The sequence below is a fragment of the Bactrocera tryoni genome, chromosome 5, assembly GCF_016617805.1.
Source record: "Bactrocera tryoni isolate S06 chromosome 5, CSIRO_BtryS06_freeze2, whole genome shotgun sequence".
In the NCBI taxonomy this organism is placed as follows: domain Eukaryota; kingdom Metazoa; phylum Arthropoda; class Insecta; order Diptera; family Tephritidae; genus Bactrocera; species Bactrocera tryoni.
Genome location: NC_052503.1, coordinates 9210665 through 9235603, shown reverse-complemented (window position 1 = coordinate 9235603; position 24939 = coordinate 9210665). Strand labels below are relative to the sequence as shown.

Here is a 24939-nt window from a genome sequence, read left to right as displayed (position 1 = left end):
TTTGTGTTTGGGAATCAAAATTTTTTTACTCTTTCTTATAAAGCGCGAAACGAGTGATAATTCAAAGAGTGAGTCAAAGTAATTTTGAAATCAGTGTTATCTTTCCTATGAATGCTTTTTTCAAAATTTTTATTCATATCAACCGTAGAAAACTCAATCTGTCAAATCATTTACAAACAACTTTGTTTGGTGCGGATTTTTCTCGCCGTAGCGTATACGCAACATTTCTCAAGTCGAAGAAACCGATTTTAATTGTTAACGAACTATTTTCATGCGAGTCACACGCGCCTGTAATCACACATACAAAGTTGAACAAGCAATTACGCTGCATATGTAGTTGTGCGTGTGTCAATAAGTTGCACGCTGCCCAGAGTAAACAAAAACTGTGAATACTTTCGAGATACAAACGCAAAGTTTCTTTTCAGTTTTCGTTCAGGAACAAAAGTTTTACTAATTTCATTATTGTTTAACGACATGGCAGGACATTCTACAGAAATTTCTTGTCCATCCGAAGAAGAAATCCAAATGAAATTGGAAAACTTACATTGCATTGCTTTACAAAGTTGCATCTTTTCCGAAAATCTTATTAAGAACCGGGAAGTGCATATTTACACACATTCATTATCGGCTTCATTGTTATATGAGCGGCGTGAAGTGAACCTTAAATCTGTGATAGAATGTGTGCAAATTGTGGAAGCAACGCTTACAGAGCATAACAATTGGATTCCGACCATTTGCATATGGTAAGCCACAATCCAATTTAATGACTCAATGAAGAATTACATTTGCTCGTGGGTTTCGGCATTTAGAGAAACTTGGTTTAAGCACACTTTTGGCACTAGCTTCGAATGCATATGTAAACACTGAGCCAGGCGTAGCCAACGAATGAGACTCAATTAAATAAATTCGTGTGTGATAAAGATAGTTGAAAAAGCTCGAGAAAGGTACACTGGCACCTATAATGGAGTGAGCGCTTCTTCTTGTCATTATTTACATTTCTGTTGTTGATTCCAATTACGAGCAAATAGCCGATACGGCTACAAGAGTTGTCTACATTTCTTAGTAACAGAATTTGCATGCAATAAATTTAATAGCAGCAAATTTAAATATTTTTTTGGCATACAATTTCAATGTTCTCCAGCCGCTCTAAATGAATGTTAAGCACGTGCACTGCCTGGCCCAAAACACAGTGCATAATTTCAACTCTTAAGCCGCTCGCGGCTGAAGAAAGTTTGCAACATTAATGGCAACAAGTTAAGCAACAGAAGTAATCCCGCCACACACACACAGAAACACGCACAGGTGCTTGTTTGAGTAGCAGCAACACACGTCTTTGGCTGCGCGCACTCACGTAATCCTTTTCACATACATACTTCCACTACAACATGTGAGATTGGGGCATACACATACCTACATGCTCGCGTGAATGAGCGCAATTTGAAGTTAACGAACGCGCGCACAGCGGGCAGGAGTGTCTTTCAGATGCAAAGCACGGCAAAGTTTGTCATTGTTTCGCCATTCATTCGCTCCCGTGTGTAGGAACTGTCATCTGTGGCTTTCCGCACGGATGTGATTAATGCGCCGTCAGAGTAATTAGGCTTAAAATTGTAATAATGAAATGGTATTACCGTCAAATACCTTCATACCGTTACAATGCAGCGACAGCGCCGGCTGCGCTCATTTTCGTAGACGTCAATTTCAGCCAAGTTATTGCAAATACTAAGCTCGATATACTTGTATGTATGTTAGATATACCGATTAAGTTGAAAATTCAAATTCGTGATTTTAAGTAGTTTATAGGGTGTTTCCTTAGAGGCATGTAGACTCATTGACATTTCGAGCAACCCTGACAAAGAAATTTATATTAGGTAGCCGAAAAAGTTTTTTCGCATTTCTAATCAAACTTCAACATATTTTTTTCATATTTATAATGAGCTTTAATGAACGATATGTGGCGTCAACTAAAATGCAAAATAACGTAACAACATTTTCGGAAGTTTTCAGGGGAAAGTATGAAGCACGTTATAAAATGGTACATGAAGGAAAAAAATTCAAATTATGGTTAAAACTGGGTTAGCTCTGATAGCAGAAACTTAAAATGTTGTGGATCGTAATCACTAAAACTTTCAATTTCAATTTTATTGATCATATGATATTTTGAATTTTATGTGACGATATGTACCATTTTCGTCGACCACTTTTTGCCATTTTCCCGCTAGAGACATTATTCCATCAGTGTAAAACTTTTCTGGTTTCTCGGCGAAAACTGGGACATGTAATTTTCACAGGCTTCTCTTGAAGCCAACTTTATTCTATTATGGGAGTTCTGCATTGACCGAAACAAATGGTAGTCAGATGGTGCAAGGTCAGGGCTACATGGTGGATGAATCAAAACCTCCCAGCCAAGCTCTCCCAGTTTTTGGCAAGTCATCAAAAATGTGTGTCGTCTAGCGTTGTCCTGATGGACAGTTCTGGCTGTTTTTATCGATTGCTTGCTTCAATCTCATCAGTTGGTGACATTAAAAAGCAGAATCAATGGTTCGACCAGGCTGGAGCAGCTCATAATGGATTATTCCTTTCCAATCTCACCACACACTCAGCGTAACCTTTCGAGACGTCAATCCTGGCTTTGCGACCATTTGTTGAGCTTCACCATGCTTGGATCATGATCTTTCTCGCACATTATTGTCGTATTTGATCCACTTTTCGTCTCCTGTTAACTTCCGCTTCAGGAATGTTTCGATTTCATTTCGTTTCAGCAAAGAATCTCAGATGTTAAATCGGTTCATTAAATTTTTCACAGAAAATTCATGTGGTTCCAAAACATCGAGCTTCTTTTTGTAGCCAGCCTTTCTTAAATAGTCCAAATCCGTTTGATGATGAATGTTAAGTTCATTAGCAATGTCATGGCTGTTTATGTAACGGTCGAGGTCAATCTTTTCCACTTTTTCAACGACTTTTTTAACGATAGGTCGACGAGAGCGAAGTGCATCTTTCACATCGGAATTTCCAGAACGGAAGAGAGCGAACTATTGTTGTGCTACACAACCTAATATAGCATCGGTTCCGTAAACTTCACAAATTTCATAGGTGGCTTGCATGGCATTCTTCCCTTTTTTATACAAAAATTTCAAAATATAACTAATTTCTTCATTATTTTCACTCATTTTTGAACACCTGTACTTTTTTCAACTTCCCCGAATTTAATTTTTTTTTGGTTAAATGAAGCTTAAAATCTCACTTTTCCAACGTATGATGCAATATGATTGGCAGTACTGGAGATATACAACTTCTATTCAAAAAATACGAAAATACTTTTTCGACCACCCAATATTAAAGCAATTTGATTTGAAACAAATACTATCCAGACCCCATACACCTAAGAAGGGTATTTAATAGCCGAATTGCGTTCAAATACTAAATGCCGTCGTTTTGTGAACTAACAAAGCAAAAATACTGATCATTAATTCAATTGCATATTTTATGCATTAATTAAAATTAAATTTAAATAAAATTGAAATAAATTGCACATTTTTTTTAAATTTTTTTAAAATAAAATTGCCATAACCCTAAAGGACACCCTTCACAGTAATTGGTACGCAAGTATGTGCGCTGCGTTCGTAAGCAAGCTTTCTAAATGAACGACGAAGTTGCGCAGCACATCGCATGCACACGAAATGTATTTATCCATGTAAATTTGTTAGTTGAAAATTGCCAGCAAATTGAAAATTACATCCTGTCACGAGCTGCTCGCTCTAAGCCCACAAACCTAACAGCAAATTATTTCGCACCGAGTTTTGGCTGCAGAAACGCACGCAAAGCACACACACTCTCATTACAACTTAACTGCTAGGAAACCACGCATGGAAAACCCAAGCGCGCAAAAGGCTAGTTCATCGTGTGGCGTTGGATGATCGAAAAAATGTTTTTGTCTTCTTGGAATGTACGCAACCACGCCAGTATCCATATAACGACGCTCTTTGTAAGAACTTTGCCAGAACTATAAAAAAGTCATACTAAAAATCAGAAAACTGCGGCTCAATTTGTCAGCAACTTTTCAAAACTCATACTGGTGCTTATCAATTTTCAACTAGTTCCTCACTGGTCTGAAAACAGTCGAGTGTCGACAACACGTGCAAGATCTTGCACACACAAATTTACCTAGGTCAATTGGCATTTCATAAAATAGTCGCACAAGTTGCATTTCACCCGCTGTCATGAATGTAAAATTTAGCCAAATTACGTTCAATTCTCCGCTGCAATTTGCTTCACATCCGACTGCCAGCATCAGAACGCTGCAAAGATGTGCAAGCGACACCATAGCGAACCATGTCTTATGGTTTAGAACTACAGCTACTGACATATGTATAGTCAAGCACAATTCAAAAGGTTCCGTACAAAAGCTTTGATCGTTCGGTTTGTACGGCAGCTGTACGCTGTAGAGGTCCGATGTCGGCTGTTCCGACAAATGAGCAGCTCATTGGTGAGGAAATAACGGGTGCAAATTTTCAGATTGATAACTCAAAAACTGAGGAGTAAGTTCGTATATGTACCGAGGAACTTCGTGGCAAACTTAATACACTCCGTTTAGGGTATAAAAATTAATGGAAGATAATGAAAAGAGGAGCGAATTTCAGCAAAATTTACAGAGTACGATTTCAGTAACTTTTTTATCTGATATACCTTATTCCTTCAAATTTCACATTTCTCAGGCTTTCAATAATCGGTCCAACACTGTACTGCATGCACAGCTTCTTGGCAAGTAAGACACGACTTTCTTAAGTGAATGAGCAAAACTTTTTACATTTCCTTAAATTCTGTCCACTATTTGGTTATGTCACAACCGCAGCTAAGCCCCAGCAGCTTATGCGCTGACATACGCCCATTTCACACCCACGTCGGCAATCACACGCTCGACTAACGCCTTTTGCAGCGCCTGGTTACAGATTGCCACAATTGTGTTACACCGCCATCACCAAATGCCGGGGAAGCAGGAGGCATCACGAGGGAGTGAAACTTAAATTCAGCAGATCATTACTTCCGGGTTTGATGCGCTGCCTCAAGTTCTCAAGTGGGCTCACACTGCTATGCTAATATTGTTGCTGGCTCAATTCGGCGGCTGCGGGCAGCATTTGCACGCCGAGCGCAGTAGTGTCGGTGCTGCCTTGGCACGTGCTTGCTCACCAACTTCCGCTTAAAGTTGCCAATTGGGGATTGTCTTGTGAGAGTTCTCACATGAAGATGAAGTTCTACGAAATCACTGAATGCATGCATGCACGTTGCATGCCTCTATGTAGCATTATATTGAAAGAAAAAATATTCAGTTTCTTTAGACTTGAAAGTTTGGTGAGAAAATTCAGCAATTTAATTACGAACTTTTGCTTTTAACACCGAAAAGTAAGTAAAATGTGCATTATCAAACGTCAAAAAGTAGATATTTACAAAAGTCAAAAGTGGAATGGGTTTTTATTCCAGCACTTGATATTCCATTTCCAAAGATAGATCAAAACAATGCGCTGATCAGCGCTCCACATATTACATGTCTTGTGAACATATTATTTGATTTCGATTGGTCGGTTGGAAGGAACACCTTTTCCACCTTGGTCGACTTCGAGGCCGATCCAAAGCTTCTGCCGTGCTGTGGGTCCGGCACTCGGTCGCAGTGCGAATCCACACTGTTTTGAATTTTCAATTCTACCTAAGTTTAGGTTTAAATCACAGCCACCACGAATGTCCCCAAAGAACTAAACCCAATCAGCAGATTGGAGCGAACTCCAAGGGCTAACTGCTCGCCGTGAAATTTCGAGGCAAGACCAAAAACAGACATATTGCATATTTTGCATATTGGATTTTAGTCGCCTCTTACGACAGACATATGTACCTTACCGCGGGCAAATTCTACCCTCTGCCCGCTCGGGGATGATTCATTTGATGATCAAACGTTTTCGTGGTTAGATGAATAGTGTAAAGCAAACTGCTTTTTATAAAGTCATCTGTGATATACAGAGTTTGTCTGGAAAGTAATAGAATTGAGTCAATTTAAAAAAATTTATTGAACCAATCGTTACAGTTCCTTAAAACCTTTCAAAATAAGCCCCTTCTGCGTCGATGCAACGCTGCCAGCGCGATTTCCAAGCATTGATGGCGTCACGGAAGGCATTCTCCGGAATAGCCTTAAGAGCCAAGGTGCGTGATGCTTGGATCCTCTCAGTCGTCTTAAAATAGTTGGCTTTCATCGGCCTTTCCAGGCAAGGAAACAAACAAAAATTCAGGGAGAGCCACATCTAAGCTCTTGGGCGGCTCCGGAAGCGTGGGATGCCGGCCTTAGTTAGGTAGCTGTTCACAATAAAGGCAGTGTGAACTTGGATGTCGTCGTGGTGCAACTTCCAACCGGCTGCGATGTCTTGTCGGGCCCGATTGACCAATCTCTTGAGAACTTCCACGTAAAACTTGTCGTTGGTAGGTTTCTCGAGGAGGAACAAATTCATTGTGGACGATGCCCTTGATGTCAAAAATGAACATCGTTTTCATTTTTAATTTGCTCATTCGTCAGCGATCTCTTCCCAGCCCTTCAAAAAGGCCTGGTGCTACCGAAACACACCACTTCTTGCTAAAGCAACATATGGGTAGGCCAGCTTGATCATATCAAACGTCTCTGTCGCATATTTACCGAGTTTCACACAGAATTTAATCGCGTACCTCTGCTTTAACGAACGCTGTATTTTCGGCTTGTACCACTCACAGAAACACGTCGCGCGAAAATATTTGTCCTGCCTCTCCAGGTGCTTGGATACAACTGACCAGCCCCTCGTTCGTTCCGAAGTGCAGTCGCGGTGGAAGGCAATCAGTGCTATTACTTTCCGTACAAACCTGGTATTTTAGTACCGTTTCTTCAAACGTGATCAATAGATGTATAGGAGTAGAAACGCTTTTCAATGACGGTTTTCAGTGAGACGTTCGTTGGAAGGATGCCAGTCCGAGCAAGCATAGTGAACTGAACCACTAGACCACTACGTTCATACTCAAACTGATCACCATTGATCGTCGTTTAAGGATAAATTGAAAAGTGGATGCATGAGAAATTCTTCAAACGATTTCCACTTTCTTCAAGAGATACGGAAAAAAGTTGCCCCTTAGCAGCCTTATATTCATTTATGAATCCATAAGTAGTACGAGTATCGAAACGCAAATGCTGAAATGCACAAACATGGAAACAATGTAGTTAAGTGGGCGGCAAGTGCGGCCCGGCCACCCACAAGTTGAAACTTTTGCCACTTTCGGCTGATAGCTCAATTATGTGTTCACAGCAAAGTGAATTAGTTTGGTGAATGACTGTCGTTTTGCCACTTACGCTCCACCTATTCATTTGCAGACACGCACATACTCGCAGCCACACTTTATGACGGTGGAGGGCAGAGTGTGCCTCACTTAAACGCACAATCATACATATTTATATATGAGTGTGTGTATGTGGAGGGATGCATATGGGGGCTGGTCTGTGGCTGCAAGTGGAAGCATGTGCGCTAGTGTGTGAGCAGGCAAATGCATCCTTACGCAAGAGCATGCAACTTTTAGCATTTTCCGAGTTTGTTGGTCACTAAAAACGTTGATTCAATTGCCGAACACAAAACTTTTCACCAACGATTTCATGTAATTAAATCTGCAAGCGTTCATAGCTGAAAGTTTTCTCAGAATTTGTCGCACAACATATGCAAATGGCTGCTCTAATTAAATTGCATGTGATAAACACCTCGAATTGTTCGGTTTTTAAGCGACAGCTTTTGAGCAAGTGTATTTTTCTGACACGTTTACGAAATCGGTGAAACTGTGTCTTGTCTATGAAAATTGAGATTCGAAAGTGTTGATTCTTTTTTGATTATTTAGCTTGAGGGTGGCGAATAGAACATACATTAGGCATGTGAGAGCCAAAGAGAGAATGGAAAGCGCTTATGCCAATTTAATGCGGTTTTTTGTTACTTTCGAAGACAGCGAGCAGAGCAGTAGCGAATCAAGATCGGTCGGACGATATTCTGCCGTTACCTCGTTGTTAAGAAAACGATTAAGAAAGTGTCGTTCTCAACCCAAGCAAACACCGAAAGTCAACTTGTGCAGTCAAACCAACGGTTCTAAATACAACAGCGCTGAGAACTATCATAAAGCATGAAAGTGGTTTAAGATCGCAGCAGGCGGCCAGCAGCTATGAAATAAATGGAAATTTCAATTTCCAGCAAAAGTTAATATAATGTTGGGCTGCGAGAGTTCTGAGGGCGAATTGCGCCAGACGAGGCAGGAAGCAGAAATTAAAAATCGGAATAAAGCGCTCAGAAATGCTCAATCGTACAATTCTTCCTTTTCGCTTTTATCCACAGTCAGCTACTCCAGTTGCGGCCAAGAATAGCGTTAACGAGCAAAGTACGCTGAATGGTCGAGGAGACGAGAGCGGAAGCACCGAGAATTAACGCAACTCAACGCAAGCACTTCATTGCATCGGTAACATTATCAAGCAGCCAAAGGAGAAATAGAGCGATAGAAGTAGTCGTACACGCATACACTCACAATACATATATGTATATACATAATACTTATATACGAATGTATACGTATATAGCGGGAAACGGCGAAGGACTTACTAAGCGACATGAGCGAGAAGCTGCGATGCAAACAACCGCTAAGTGTTTAACGGTAGTTAAAACAGAATATCAAAAGTTTCAATAGAAAAATGAAGTGCGTGGTGGGTGTGGAGGAATGCCGGAACAACGGAATCAGAAAACTGGCTAAAAAGCTGAAGAAGCAAAACAATCATCAATTTAATGATTCCTTTGAAGGCGCCTGCAGATGGCTGAGCACAGTACCGGCACGAATCGAGCGGGGCTCCGAAGCAACCGTGCGAACGAGCGCTACGGCACGCGAAATTTCCAACTGCAAAATGAAATAAAATGCAGTGAACGAGCAGCGTCCAATGTAAAAGGCGAATGTGTGTGTGGTGGGTGCGGTCCGTCCAGAGTTGAGTAATCAAGCAATGCTCAAGTGGTGCGCTGATGCAGAACATTATGATGTTATTACGATGATGAGAGTGCTGATGGAGGCACTGAAGTTGTTGTAATATTATTGTGTTTATTGTCGGAACTTCTGACAACTGCTCCATTCGAAGGCCTACCGTAAGCCTCTTTAAAGCCCAGCTAATGTCGGCTGTATTTAAGAACAATACACAGAACTGAATGTGTGTGCGAATGCAGTAGTGTGTGTGTGTGTGGAAAATGAGAAAGTAGTAGGGTATAAATGTGTTAAGGTAAGGACAACACCGCACCAAAAGTCACTTAGGTAATAATTAAAGCACCGTAGATATAACAAAAGGTCGGAAGGGTGGTTAAAGTAATGATCGATATAAATTTCCTTGTGCATAAGCATGCATGATCTGCTTCTTCTTTATAGGCATAGACACCGTTTACGCTGTTATAGCCGAGTAAGGACGATGGAGTCATGTATAGAAGTTCAAGAGAGGAAAGTTGTCTGAGTGCCATTCACTTGGGCGTGGCCAGAAATGATTTTTCTACACATGGCTCTAAAGCAGCTCGCGACGTCCAGTCTTAGACCAAGTATCCTCTGGGTAGCCAACGAATATCCAACTGAAGGCGAACTAAAGTAGAAGGCGAACCATCCCTCTCCAGGGTTGTGTGCTGGGTTTGGGACCCATCGCCCAATGAAAAGGAATCAACAGCTTCGGACGAGAGACCCCCCTTTTGATGACGACTATGGCAGGCATGATCTGCTTTCTCGTAAATGTTTGTGGATGGTGGACAGGGATCTTAATAATGATGTTGGCAGAGCATTTGTACCTGAAAACTCTCAGTGAAATCGCAGTGGAACGGAGAGCATATGCCTAGGTTGGCGAAACTTAGGCGACCACTGGGGATGTCTAGCCTTCTGCAGATGCAATGGGTTACTTTGGACAAGCCGTTTTTCTGTGGTCAAAGCATGGCCGAGGGGAAAATAATCCCCAAAGTTGAGGCTCCGTTATTTTAGCTTCGGAAGATGAACCGATGACCTAATAAAGGACGTCCCGTAAGCTATTATAAGTGTGCTACTATATAGTGCAGTAAAGTGTAAAAAATTAATTTGTGAATGCTTTTGCAAAGATATTAATGCTGCATTCATCAACAAAGGCAAATATCTCAACGCGCCGACGGCTGGGAGCTACGCTACTGTCTCATCCTTACCATTCGACAGCTTTCGCAAGTCGTTTCGAGCTAACGGCTGTGTAATTGCATAAGTTGCAAAATAGAAATCCTTCAGCATAAATAAAAATGGCCGCGATTTCATTTCATGTGAATAGAAAAACAAGAACTGTGAGAAGTTGTAAACTAGTTGAACGAGTAGTAGTGAAATTCCTGGAGTCAAGTTGCTTAATAGTTAACTTATTATTAAAAGACTATAACGGAGCAAACTTTTCCACGCCACCTAGCAAAGTAAAGCTACAAATTGAAAGTTTCTTCACGTACGAAAGAGATAGCACTGGCACAACGCCTCTCGCTTCGGTAACCCAGGCATGGCGTCACGATAGATTATTCCTAGAAAGAGCATTATTTTATGTTGTGGACTGGATGTTCTTATAACTAGCTTACTCAATGATTGAGACTCATTAAACATCAATTTTGGCGAAAACGGATCGATCAGGAGAAAGCCTTGCTTAGTTGGCAAAGCAAATATCATACTAGAATTATTTCATTTACACAATATAAACGCAACTTACCGGAATAGTTGGCAATTTGCTTATATACATACATATCTTCCAGGCCATATATGTATGCGTGTGCTTCATTTTAATTATTCTGACCATACCATGACGGCTACAGCTTCATTCACCGCTTATTCACCTAATACACCCACATATTTGCTTATTCATTTATGCAGCCTATTCTTCTCTTTTCAGCGCCGACACGCACACCCAAAACCGCCTATAAGTCTGCATTATGTGCGAGAGAACCGAATGAATAAATGAAAGGCCGCATGAATGAATGCATGCCGGGCAACATTATTGACGGCGAGAGGCCACGGGAAGGCAAATATAGAAATAGTCGGCCGTGGGCCATGGGCCGGAACAGTTAGCGCACATAATTAACACACTGGCTGCCAAGCAGCGCAGGTAACGGATTTAGTCGGTGGCAGCCGTGTGGCGCGTTAATACTTTAGAATTCCAAGGCAAATAGCAGCGTTAGTGGGCCTCGCCGGGCACGGACAATTGATAATGCAATGAACTCGGCAACCACGAATGCACCTAAATGCTTGTTGGCAAATTGATTGGAGGCGCATAAATATTTTATTAAATCCACTGGCGCATTACTTGCGCTCGCACATTTTTATACTTAAGGAATTACAGCGAAGCCGCGCATGCAGTATAATTAAACCGATTGATGGCTTAGGTGATGCTCATAAAGGGCAGGCGCCACTTTGTGCATTGCGGGAACTTCGCTTTATTACTTTCATACGCGGCGGCGTGGGGGATGCTAAACCGTGAAAGCGAATAAAAAATCTGTACAACGCCATAAAAGGCTGGCAGCTGACAGCTCCTGGCAACAGCGGTTCACAGCAATGGCAACAACTAATATGCATGCCATGTACGAGTGATGGTATGTGTGCTCATGTTTGCATACACAGATTGTATTGTATCAGAGGAACATATCACAAGTTTAGAGCAACATTAGAGCGGAGCATATTTGAAATCGGTGTTACTGACAGTACACAGCCACTCAGTAAGTAAAACATTTATAAGAAAAGAAATTAATTCAATTTGATGCCAATAACTTCGGAAGCTATTATTGTTATTGAATCCAATTCGTTAGGGTTCAATTAATTCAAAGTTCGAGCAACCGTTTGTATTAAATATAAACCATTCTCCAGTGGCAGGTTCAATGATTTAAAGAAAAATTTTAAACTTGAATGGTAAAGGCAACATCCTCAACCCCTTATGTATTGGGTGGTCAAAAAAGTCTTTTCGTATTTCTAATCAAATATCAACTTATTTTTTTTTTATATGTACATATGTATGTATATAATGAACTTCAATGAACCAAATATGTATCACTTTGGTCGACCACTTTTTGCCAATTTTCCGCTACAGACATTATTCCATCGGCGTAAAACTTTGTTGGTTCCTCGGCGAAAATCTGCGACAAATAATTTTCACAGGCTTCTCTTGAAGCCAACTTTACTCCATTAAGGGAGTACTGCATTGACCGAAACAAATGTTAGTCTGATGGTCTAAGGTCAGGGCTGTATGTTGAATGCATCAAAACATTCCAGCCAAGCTCTCCCAGTTTTTGCCGAGTCATCAAAGACGAAGCTCTTTCTGTTGATCAGTTCTGGCTGATTTTTTTCGATTTCTTGCTTCAATCTCATCAGTTTTTGACAGTAAAATGTAGAATCAATCGTTCGACCAGCAGCTAATAGTGGATGATTCTTTTCCAATCCCACCAAACACTCAGCATAACCTTCCAAGGCGTCCATCCTGGTTTTGCGACCATTTGTTGAGCTTCACCACGCTTGGACTATGATCTTTTTCACACATTATTGTCGTATGTGATTCACTTTTTGTCTCCTGTTACCATTCGCTTCAAAATGCTTCGATTTTATTGCGTATGAGCAAAGAATCGCAGATGTTAATTCAGTTCATTAAATTTTCTACAGACAATTCATGTAGTACCCAAACATCAAGCTTCATTTTAGAGCCACCCTTTTTTCAATGGCTCAAAACCCTTTTAATGATAGATGTTAAGTTCATTAGCAATGTCATGGCTGTTTATGAGATCCTGGTCAATCTCTTCTATAATTTCAACGACTTTTTCAAGGATAGGTTGACTAGAGCGAGGTGGATCTTTCACATAGAAATTTCCAGAATGAAAACGAGCGAACCATTGTTGTGCTACACGAACTGATACAATATCGTGTCCGTAAACTTCGCAAATTTTGTTGGTGGCTTGCGTGACATTCTTCCCTTTTTTATACAAAAATTTCAAAATATAGCGGGATTTATTCATTATTTTCACTCATTTTTCAACAGCTGTAACTTTTTTTCAACTTTACCGGATTTACTGTGTTTTTTCGTTAAATGAAGCTCACCTTTCCAACACCATATGGTATGACACAATGTGCTTGGTAGCACTGAAGATATCCGGTTGCAACGACATCTATTGACGAAATACTAAAAGACTTTTTCGACTACGTAATATATACCGCAGATTTGAACTATTGGCAGATGCGAGAATCAAGATTATATACTTGCCTTCGTTCTTCTCAAAGCTATCAACAATGGTCTCCACAGCTTGATAAATACTAACCGAATAGTTTTCGCGCTGCCCGTTTAGTATTCCGCGCAAAAGTGCTTCAGAGTGCACGTTTCAATCACCGAGTACCGAAAGGCGCTTCCCTAATGTGAATGGGCTGCCATGCATACATATTCAGCGAGACGGGGGCGTTGTAACTACTTACGGTTTTTTAATTACCATGCTGCTCACACTTCTTGCTTATTTTCGCAGTTGCCAGCGCATAAGTTTTAATTAAAATTATTTCTCCTGCATTTTTCGATGTTTTGTTGTTATTTGCTTTTTCCTTTTGCTCCGGCGTTCGTTGTTTTTTCGTTGTTGACGCGGCCACCATCACCTTCACGGCCGTCCACATTGCCATTTGTAACGCAGCTGGTGCCATATTCTTTGCTTTTACTTCACTCAATATTTGTTGTAGCCGGAGCAAGCGCTGCTGCGCGCTCTGCGCCCCTCGCCAGACCCAACTGGCGCTTGTTATTTAACGCTGCTGGATTTGTGTACTATTGGCAGACGGGTTTGTTAAATTACTATTGCTTTTGTTGTTGTTGTGCTGCTGCTGCTGCTCTGTTGCTTTCCGCGTTGTTTACTATTTTCAAGCAGCCTGTGTATGTGCTGGTGTTGTTTCCTGCTTTCCAGGTTTGTTTTCAAACAAGTTTTTGCGGCGTCGCTGAATGGCGCAATATGGCTGGCATACACCGAGGCTCCCGATGCCCCACACATACATACATATATGTATATGTGTGGAAACTACAATATTCTCGTATGTATCGCCTTATACACAATTTCCATCAAGTTTGTATGGCTTTCCGAGGTTTGTGTATAAAAAGCGCTTATAACTTTTCCACAACACTTTTTAATGATTAAGTATTTTTTTGCATTTACAGCATTTTGTTTTGTTTTTATTTGGTTTTTTCTGTGTATTGTTTTCTGCTTTCATTGCTGCTTTTGCTTTGGAGTGTCCTTTTTGCAACTTCTATAAGCGCATTGTTGTATTTGCTTTGGATTCGCCTGCGCTGGCTGTGCACAGCATGTAATGACATTGCACGTTGCAAATCATTGCGACTGCAGCTGCAGACAATGAATTCTGACAGCAACAGTGTTTCGCACGCACACACATGCAACATTCTGCAAGTGCAGATGTGGGTGTGGAGGTGGAAGAGCGCAAGCGTGCGCCGGCGAGTCAACAATCAGCGGCAACAGTCGCGCTGGCAGAGACAGAATAGCAATAGCAAGGCTTTAAGTTGCACACACACATGCACAGTGGTTGGTGTTTGTACGAGCGCCCCCAAGTATGTGCATAAGTATTGTGTCTATTTTTGTTTTTGGCGAAGATAGTCTGCTGAGTCTGCCATATCAATGTCGAAGAATGCCGGGGGAGCACTTAGAGACAGACCGCCGGCATGTACGGCTCATATGTGAGTAGCTACATATGGATATACATATGTTTCAGTCACATGCGTTTAAAGTACAACATTAAACATATATGTATATGTATGTATGTATTTTTCACACCGATGTGGGTTAGGGTCGGGTAGTGGGAAGCGCATTGCTTTTTCGAAATGATCGGTATTAAATTCCGAGCTCAGCACCGGTTTCGCGCAGGTAATTTAAGTGGAAAAACTTCATGCCACAAAATATTTTTTTAAGGGGTTACATAGGTCTACGGGTTTCAGAAAATCGACCTTTTTTATTGTCGTGATAAATTCTACAACACTTCTAGAGTATTCTCTTATATTTTCAAGTTGATCCGAGTAATAGTTTCGGAGATACAGCCTTGAGAATTTGTTCGCTAGTGGCTAATTAGGCTAAGTGCGCCGTCTTTAAACGTATTTTTCTCGAAACTGTATTTTTGAAGTCGGTTGGCAAGATTTCTCAAAAAATCAACTCCACCGATCTTCATGAAATTTCACAAAGGTCTTTGAGATACAATTCTTAAAGACTTGAACAAGGATTTTTTTCGATTACAACTATTTGAAAAAAAGTCGCGAATTTTTTTTTAATGTCTTCCAAAAATGTCGGTTTCTTTTTTCCTTCGTCCAATCAAAGTTAAGGTTTTAACTAAAACCAGAATTTTTTCACTTTAGATGATTTTGTAAGGGGATATCCTGACAACGCGGGCCCACCTTTTTTCCAAGGGCTCATTGGAAATAATTCATCGAGGGCTCATCAGAAAATGGTCGAGTTAAAAATATTTATTTTCCAAAATTTCAGAAATTCGAGGGATCATCATTGACTAATAGAGGGAATCAATCACTCACAGGAAACAAACGGAAATCTACTGACCGAAAGTGTTTTCATGCGAAGAGAAGAAGTAGCAAATCATGCTTAATGACAGGATTTTAGCTCAAAGAAGCAAACTTTAAGATGAATCCAGTTGAAAGTGACGTTGAAGACATATACAAAAAATTATTCTCACACTCAAATGATCTTGAAATCTTTCCACCTTAGAGAACACTATGGTTTTTTCATCCTTAATATACTCCTTTCATGAAACATGAACTATAGATTAAAGCTCTACGTAGAATAGTTAAAGCTCCAAACAAGCGCTTAAATCAGAGTTTGCCTATAAAAAATGAAAGCTTAAAATTTTAGCTCTTCGAAATATCTCTTATATTTCTTGTATTCATCAAAGCTTCTAAAAAGTAATTCGTTTTAGAAGTTTAATGGCAAGCATGCGTCAAATATTATTATTAAATAGCTTATTATGCTTGCTCTGGTATGTGTGAGTGAAATCTTAAAATTGTATGTCTTATAAATGAATACTATTTGTCATAATCATCAAAGTGAAAGGTGAAAGCTTCTGAAGAAGCTTTGGTAACACCAAGAGCTTCCAACAAAATTTTGTTTAAGTAAAATCTCAAAATTGATTGGCTTGGAAATATTTCTTATAAACAAAAAATATTTGATGGAATCATCAAAGTGAAAGGTGAAAGCTTCCGAAGAAATTCCAGTATCAGCAAAAGTTTCCAAAAAATTTTGTTTGTCTTACAAGTAAAGCATATTTAAAATATTATGGTTATAATCAAAAGGTGATTTGTAAATGTGCTTTGCATAAAGAGTATCAGAAGTCTCAAACGTGACTGATTTTCAGAGCTTTCATTTCATAAACCCTAGGAATTCGAAAGCCTTGTGTTTTTTTAATGAGTAGCGTTTTAGGTGAGTAATATGGGCACTAAATTTATAAAAAAAAAGTATAACAAAACTCGAGAAGGTCATGCAAAACTTATCTTTAATCAGAGCTGTTGTTTTCTTTTTGTAAGTAATTTACTCGAAGAGGCTAACTAAGCGGAGAAGGGCACAATGGAACTCCGGTCGCGGTGCAATCCTTATTTACTTATCTAACTAAGCGCAGGCTCGGAGTTTGGATAGCAAAACAATAACCAAACACCGCCTCTTACAAGCCGACATGCTGAGGCTCCTTTGAAAGATGAAAAGCACATACACATACTCAATTTCAGGCGGGCTGCTAATAATCCTATTGCATTTCTTTTGATTTCTAAACTCATATGCGCATATATGTGCATATATGTACTTATGTATATATTATACTCTTAGCTATATGTTGGCAACAGTGTCTTAAAATATTCGCACATACAAATATGCTTCGCTCCCTACATAATATATTGCTAACCGATTTATATAAAAAGCGCACATGCTCACTCACACATATTAAATATCTCTGAGCAAGTTCAATTACCTTCCGTTTGATGGGAGTGGAAATCCGTCCAGTGTCCATGAAATTTGCGGTGTTGGATTTCCGGCTGCCGAGCACTTCAAGCTCACAGCCGGTCCCGGCTGCAGCGTTTGTTCGATGAAGCTATAAAGCAGCACTGGCGGCGCATCTACAACAAAAAAGCGCAAAAATAGGCAAGCATCAAAAATAGTTTTATAGAAAAATTCAGCAAACATATAGAAAAAGGACAGACTGCCATGCCAGTGCATGAGCGGCGCAAGCGAGGGGCCGCGCGGCTGGCTGCACGAATGACTGAGTGCAAATGAATGAATGCGGTGAATGCAAATGACAGAGCAGCAGTGGAAAATGCGGCGCAGGCAAATTGCATAAAATGGAGCACACAAACGAACTTATTCCTTTTCAACTCTGCTTTATTTGTCCGCAAACACATACAGATTTACATATATTTTTATAAATGAACGTGTGAGTATGCGGTATATTTACTCAGAAGGCACAAAATTAAAGCAAATAAACCGAATCGTAAATAACCAATAAATTTAAACACGAGAATAAACATGAAGGCGCATACATTTTCGAAATTGATTGGCAAAAAAACGTCGAAATCGAGTTATCAATGGTAACAAAATTTTGTTCATCCTGTGAAAATTTGATTTTATCAAAATAAATGCATTCATATTCCTTTTTTGTGTATTAAAGTTTTGCAGAGAATTGATTTTTTTTTAATTTTTTATGTAATTTGTTACATATGTACATACAAACACTTGCACTTTGAATATTTTTTGAAGTCGCATTCAATATGTATACCGTTTTTAAATCTAATGGAAGGTTTATTTAATATTATCTATGTGACTTTCTGTGGTTTTAAATTGTCTCCTTATTCCTTGATTAAACCACTGAATGAAGATATAAGGAGTGATCTAAGTAGAAATGCTTTTTTCAATGGCCTTGTTTTTTGACAGAACACCACTGAGTCGTGTTATTTTTTATCAGTATTGTTTGGCATTTCAGCATGGAAAGTCTTACGCCTAAACCAGTTTTTGAATCGTTAAATTTTTGTACAAAATTTCATGTTCTTTTAAGAATGTGCTTCGCGAACTTCGCTCAACTTATAGTCTATATAATCTACCCACTGAGGATACTATTCGCAACATCATCACCCATCTTGAGACCCTCGTCCAGCACGCAGTGAAGAAAATACAGCAGCCGTCGCTGAGAGTGAACACGAAGACCGCAAAAAGTCGCTTCGGTGCCATTCCTAGCAACTCAGACTTATCTTTTGAACGACTTGGCGCATTTTCCGTCGAGATCTTAAATTGAAAGCCTACAAAATTCAGAATACTTAAAGCCACTCGATCTTCCCAAGTGACATCGCTCGCCCTATACGCTCTTGAAAAATTCCAAAAAATTCCGAGGTTTCCAAATTTAGCGGTTAGGCCCTGAAGAGATTCAAGAACTGCCATTTCATTCAGAAACAACAATGGTTTTATGGGTTTCAAGGCAATGATATCAATTTCATCGGCAGCTGTAAATTCTTATAGAAGATTGTACCTGCTCGATTAAGTTCTGCAGCTCTAATTATTTTCTCCAGCAGTAGTTTGAAGATACCGCTCGATAGAAAGTCGCCTTGTCGGAAAGCTCGTTTGGTATCGAACGGCTCGCTGAGGTCCTTTCCGATCCTGACGGAGCTTTTGGTATTGCTCAACGTTGGTATACACAGTCGTACTAATTTTACGGGGATAAAAAATTCAGACATAGCAGCATGAAAGCAGATCCTTTCCGCGCTGTCAAAAGCAGCTCTAAAATCGACGGAGAGGTGGTGTGTGTCGATCCTCTTTTAACGGGTCTTTTCCAAGATTTAACGCATGGTAAATATCTGGTCAGTTGTTGATCTTCCATGCCTTAAGCCACACTGAAAAAAGTCGAATGAGTTTGTTGACGGTGGGCTTTAATCTTTTACACAATACGCCGCATCTTTTCGTAGAAGTTTCGACCATTACCCTTGTCGGTCAGCTTGTCAAGCTCTTCGTACTCACGCATTTCGGCCTCACGCTTTTTTTGTCTGCAAATGTGTCTTCTTCAACTCCCGGTATCTATCCCGTCCCGTGCATGTTGTGCTCAATTATAACGTTGAGAGGTTTTCTCTCCACTGTGACCTGACACTCCTCATCATAACAGCTGTACATAAGGAGCTTGAGGTGCCGTCCACAGTTCCCTTATCCCGAGTTGCTGGCGAGTGCTCTTAGAGAGCAGGAATGCAAGTCGAATAGAAAATATTTCTGTTCTCTGTTGTGATTGCAGCTTCTCGACTACGATACTTCTTTGTGATCGTGGGAGTGCGCCTTTTGCCGCACAGAGGAGGGTGCATACTTTCGCTTCAACAAAAATGTGGTCCGAGTCGATGTTAGGATCTCAGAGCGTAGACACTTCTAAAACACTGAAGACGTGTCTTCCGTCTATCAGAACATGGTAGATCTGGTTGGCGGCTTTTCTATCCTGAGACAACCAGGGAGCTTGATCAATTTTCAGAATTTTCATCAAAACAGCGCTTTTGCCCTTGGTGAGGTCAAATCATGATCAAAAACCTAACAGATTAGCATGTTTACAGAATTGCCGACAAATTGTTAGTTTCAAAGAGAGTTCCACCGGTTTTTAAGGGAAATATAAAGTTTTTGAATCATGCTGATTAGTTCTGAGTATTAATTTGAAACTTCTGGTGATTCCAATTTTTTACCAAACCAAGCAGTAAATTCAAAAATATCTCAAATATTATATAAATTCACATATTAAATTAAACCAAGAATCAATTCCATTAATACCCAGTCAAATATCAATATGTCTTGCTGTACGGCAGTGGGCTTGAAGTTTGCTCTCCATTATCAGCAGTTTATTGTTATTCAAATTTCTCATACACACTCGTATGCGAAGAGTCCGTCTGAGGTTTTTGGGTAATCGGAAATGAGAATAATTTCCATGGTCATTACTCTATGCAAAATGGAGTAATTTCCGTTTAGTTGTGTCTGTGTGGGTTGGTGTGAGAAAGCAGCGGAGCACAAAATAACTACAGCAAACCGGAAATTAAGCGAAAATCCATTATTTTCCATCGCCCATGAATGATGTTCACCACAAATCAGACGATTTTAAAGCAATTATTATGGAGAATAACATTAAAATTTTACAAGTCCACACATGCACATGCACACGTATGTGTTAGTGAATACACGAACAGTCACGTATGTATGTCTCTCAGCGAAAGAGCGGAGCAAAGTGTAGATATTCACAAAAAACCATTGATGAATATGATCGCAAAAGCAATGGAAATCGATAAAAATTAATCAAAACCGTTTGCACGACTTTGAATAAATATCATATATGTACATAATAATAATATATAATAATATAATATTTTGACTTATTCTCACCTCCTAGTTGCAACTCCGCCGTCGCCTGAAAGGTGTCGCCTTCAGGTCGCCGCACCACACACTGGTACATGCCGCGATTTTCACGGCTCACGCGCGTCACCATTAGTGTGTCCTCGATGCGGCCCGACGAGGGCAATTGTCGGCCATCTTTGTACCAAAGTATATTCTGCATACCAACCGGACTGCCGTTGCTGGTCACAATGCAGCGAAACTCTGCGTTGCCGCCCATATGTACGCTCAGTATGTTCGGTGAGATCTCGACTTGAATGGGCGTGGCAACAGTTAGCCGCAATTCGGCGCTCGCTTCGCCGCCCACATTGCTGGCGGTGCACTTATAGACACCCGAGTCCTCGCTCGTCACCGCCTCAATGGCGAGTATGGGACCGAGCAGCCGAACGCGCGGCCCGCTAAGCACAGGCAGTGGGCCGGGACCGTTGTGGGTGTACCAGCTGAAAATGGGAGAGAAACGTGTAAATCAATCAGTTATTAAGAAATAGTATGTAAATGAAAATATTTTTTTTTTTTGCATATGCTTTTTAAATTATTTTATGAAGTGTTGTATTCGACTTTCTGTCGTTTGCTTTTCATAGCTGATAATATTTCATACTGCCCCCGTCGGCTACTTCCCGTAGTGACTCCCTTTTGATTGAAAGCCGACTGTTTGCATTCTCGTTTATTAAGGGTTATACATTTCGAGTTTCCCTTAATTAAACTCCATTTTTTGACTGAGTTGAATATTTTAAGTAACTGTAAACAACACAAATACTGCTCGTATGTCAAAATATTCTGAGCAAGCTTAACAACAAAAATGAAAAACCTTACGATAAAGTTGTCAGGCGCCAGATTGCAACACTGGGTTTGCCAAATCTCGAAATATACAAGTAAAAGGCATTCTTTGTATATTATATTTATTTTTATTTATTAAAACCTAAAAAGCAAATTTCACACTGCGAATATCTTCGAGGGACTTCACCCTACAACCAGCAGTCAACACTTTTACTTGATTTATTCACGCTTTTCTCCGTCTAACTTTTTCGCAGTGTGCCATTTTTCATGTATTCGTATTTTATTATTGATGTAAATTCAGTCAAGTGCAAAAAGGTTGTCAGTACTCATCAATCAAGAATTATTAATTCTCCCGCCGCTGCCTGCTCGAAAACAACGCTACGCCATTCGCTTAAATGCACACACATTGGCACACTGGATTGTGTGCAAATAATGAGTGCAGACCTGGGCCGTAGGCCCCCTCCCATTTTGCTATATAAGCACCCCAACGCGTTCATATTTTATTCATAAATAGGTAGAAGCGTGTTTGCCTTTGTGAAAAGAATGCTCGCACGTTTAATTGCTTTCTTCTTTAATGGAAAATACAAACTTGTGGACTTTGAAAATGCGTGATAAACTCTAAAAGCCATAAAAAAAAATGAATTTTTCTTCATATAAAATCAATTATTATTGTAAGTAGCAAAATATTTAAGCATAAAGCTCTATTAATGCATGCACGCTCACAAAAAATTTAGTTCAATGCCTTTGTAATCAGCTTGAACTTCAATGATTTAGTTCAGATATGCTAAAATGTGATTAAGTTGGTTTAGCAACACCTTGAGTTTGCACTTCAGCCATGAATCGATTTTGGACTTAAAACACTAAAACAAATTTCAACATTTTCACGTTCGATATTCGGACGAAGTTCATCAATCAATTGTTGGCATAGACCATAGACTTGCCGTAAGCCTACAGGAAATAGTCTAGCGGTGTCAAATCGCACGACAGAGGCGACCAATTGACAGAGCCATTTCGTGAGATAACACGTTTTCCAAACTTGGTTTTCAATAAATCGATTGGGACATTCGCTGTATGGCTTGTGTCGCCATCCTATTGGAACCACATACTGCTCAAGTTCATATCATCCAATTCGATCCAAAACTATTCGGTTATCGTTGAGCGGTAGCGATTCCCATTCACAGTAACGTGCCGGTCTTGATCATCATGGAAGATCTACGGCCCAATGACGCCGCCGTCCCATAAACCACACCAAACCGTAATTTTTTCGGGATGCAATGGTGACTCATGGAGTACGTGTGGATTGCTGTCTGACCAATAACGCATATTTTGCTTTTTGACTAAGCCATTCAGCCAGAAATGAGCCTCATCGCTGAAGATGATTTTTCGATGAAAATCTGGATCATTTTCAAGTTGTTACACAGCCCAATTCACAAACATACGACGATTCTGGTGGTCAAGCGGCTTCAGTTCTTGCGTCAATTTGATCTTGTAAGGATGTAGGCCAAGATTTTTTCGCAAAATTCACCGCAGCGACGTCACAGAGATGCCCAAGGCTTGAGAACAACATATGAGAGACTGATTTGGGTTTTCTTCAATTGATGCGCCAGTGGCAGCAATATTCTCGACACTGCGGGCACTTCTTTGTCTCACTAGCAAGGGAACATTTTGTACTCTGCCTGCGGATTCAAATTTTTCCACTAGCCTCTCAATTATTGATCTGACAGGACGATTATGACGACCAAAAATTATACGTAGCGCTTTTAAAGTTGAGGCCACTGACTCCGAATTTCGGTAGTCAATTTTAATTATTCGTTGTTGGATCGTATATCCCTCCATGATGAAATGGCAAACCTTACTGAAGAGATATGTCAAGCGAGATGGAAAAAATATGACGTCTTTTGCTGTGCCAATTGGTCTAATTTTGTAACGTCTCTATTGAAAACCCCGTTATTTATTTTTAGTAAGAAAAATGTTAATAAGTACTATACGGTTTTGCATAAGAATGAGTTCAAAAAATGCTCGTCCCTCATTGAGACATTTTACAGTTACTTATGTAAATACGACCGTTAGTCTTAAAGAAATACAAAAATACATTACGAAAAAAGCATTGCAGACACATAACTATGTCTGTTTGAATATTGAACTTTGGGGTACACAATGAGCTGCTTGAAGGAATGATATGTTGTAATAAGTGTCTTCACGAAATTCTTCGCGATTTATTTGCAGTTGCACTTGTCACTGACAAATTGAATTCCAGACATTTCCGTCGAATGCTCGCTCCAGACATTTTAAACATAAACAAAATTCGCTGACAGGCGAATGCAACTGAGCAAGCGCATTTAGTTTTCAACGCACTTGTGTAAAAACGCTTGCGATAAAGTCGCCTTTTAAGCGAAATAGCGGAGAGTGCAACGCCGTCATAAAGTGAGACGTAAAGGGCGGTAAGCGCCACTACAAATGCACGCGTAACGGCAATGCAAAGTGTCGGAGCGTTTGCGAGCAGTGACAAATCTGGCAATCGCGCCGAATACTCCTATTTATCTTACACAAATAAACAAGCTCACCAAGTAATACACCCCGATGCGTGTGTGTGAGGGTGTGCATAGCAACTGTCTGTCAGCTGTGTCTGCGCTTGCCGCTCGGAGCCCACAGCACGGCAAATGGTAAATGGTAAATGGCGGCGTTGACACTTCTGACGCAAATTGATTATTTTCGTAGCTAAACATATGCAATCATCCGAACTTCAGCGCGCTTAAGCAAACAAACACGCTGACAAGCGAAGCACTCATACGAAAACAAACAACAACAACACAAAGCAAACGGTGCAACAGCAAAAGCAAAAGATAGCGGTAAAAGGCGGCAGACATCAGCAGCGAAAGCGCGGAAATCTGCAGAAGAAGCTTCGCAAATCCGGAAAATTTCGGCTGGGAATCACTGCCGGAAAAACAAACGCAAGTGTAAGCACAAGTGGTTAAGTGAGCAAGAACCAGCAGCGGCGTTATTCATGTAGATCTGCGGACGACATTATTGTGGCTTATTAGAAGGCTCTTGTAGTACAAATTTTGAAAATCAAGTTATGACTAATGAGGAAAATGGAAATGTAGTTTGTGTTATGATGAAACCCTAACAACTGCGAGTTTGAAGCTTTGTTAAAGGTTGGAAAAAATTTTGTAAAGGGTCATGAATATTTCAAATATTTAATTTTTCTATGTGAAATATATTTATTTTCCTCCACAAAATTAATTGCAATTTTTATTTGAACAACAGTTGTCAGGTGGTTTGACCTTTTCTCCCTGCGTGAAACATAAGCACAGTAACAGCGCCTAAAAGCTCACACTTTCAAAATCCAATTAAAAAAACAAAAACAAATACACACAAAAAGTGCTGTAGAAGTATGACAAAATGCAGTTTAATAAAGAATATCCTAGCTTACTTACACCAACAGCCACGAATTCAGAGTTCAAGCATAATTTCAATATAATAATATACATTTAGGCGCACACAATTCTTTCAAAGCACCACATTTGTAAAAATAAATTGAAATATTCAAATTTTGTGCAAATAAAACAAGCAAAAAAACTCACCAAATTAGCTGACTTTAATTTAATCACATCACACGTTGTTGGGTATGAAATTTATGCCGCATCACGTATACGCCCCGTGGTCCTAATACTAAAATGCTTTCGACAAAGAAGCACATTCCACGCCAAGTAAGCAAAAC

General features: G+C 40.0%; 1 protein-coding gene across 6 annotated transcripts in view; it reads right to left on the bottom strand.

The window, feature by feature from the left end:
- LOC120779208 (Down syndrome cell adhesion molecule-like protein Dscam2) overlaps nt 1-24939 on the bottom strand; it is a 121179-nt gene that overhangs the window by 44108 nt on the left and 52132 nt on the right. For all 6 annotated transcript variants that reach the window (XM_040111482.1, XM_040111485.1, XM_040111483.1 and 3 more), the window contains exons 6-7: nt 20433-20881; nt 17017-17161 (exon numbers count right to left, since the gene is read on the bottom strand). In XM_040111482.1, the coding sequence (XP_039967416.1) occupies nt 17017-17161; nt 20433-20881 (594 nt within the window). The remainder of the gene's footprint in view (nt 1-17016; nt 17162-20432; nt 20882-24939) is intronic.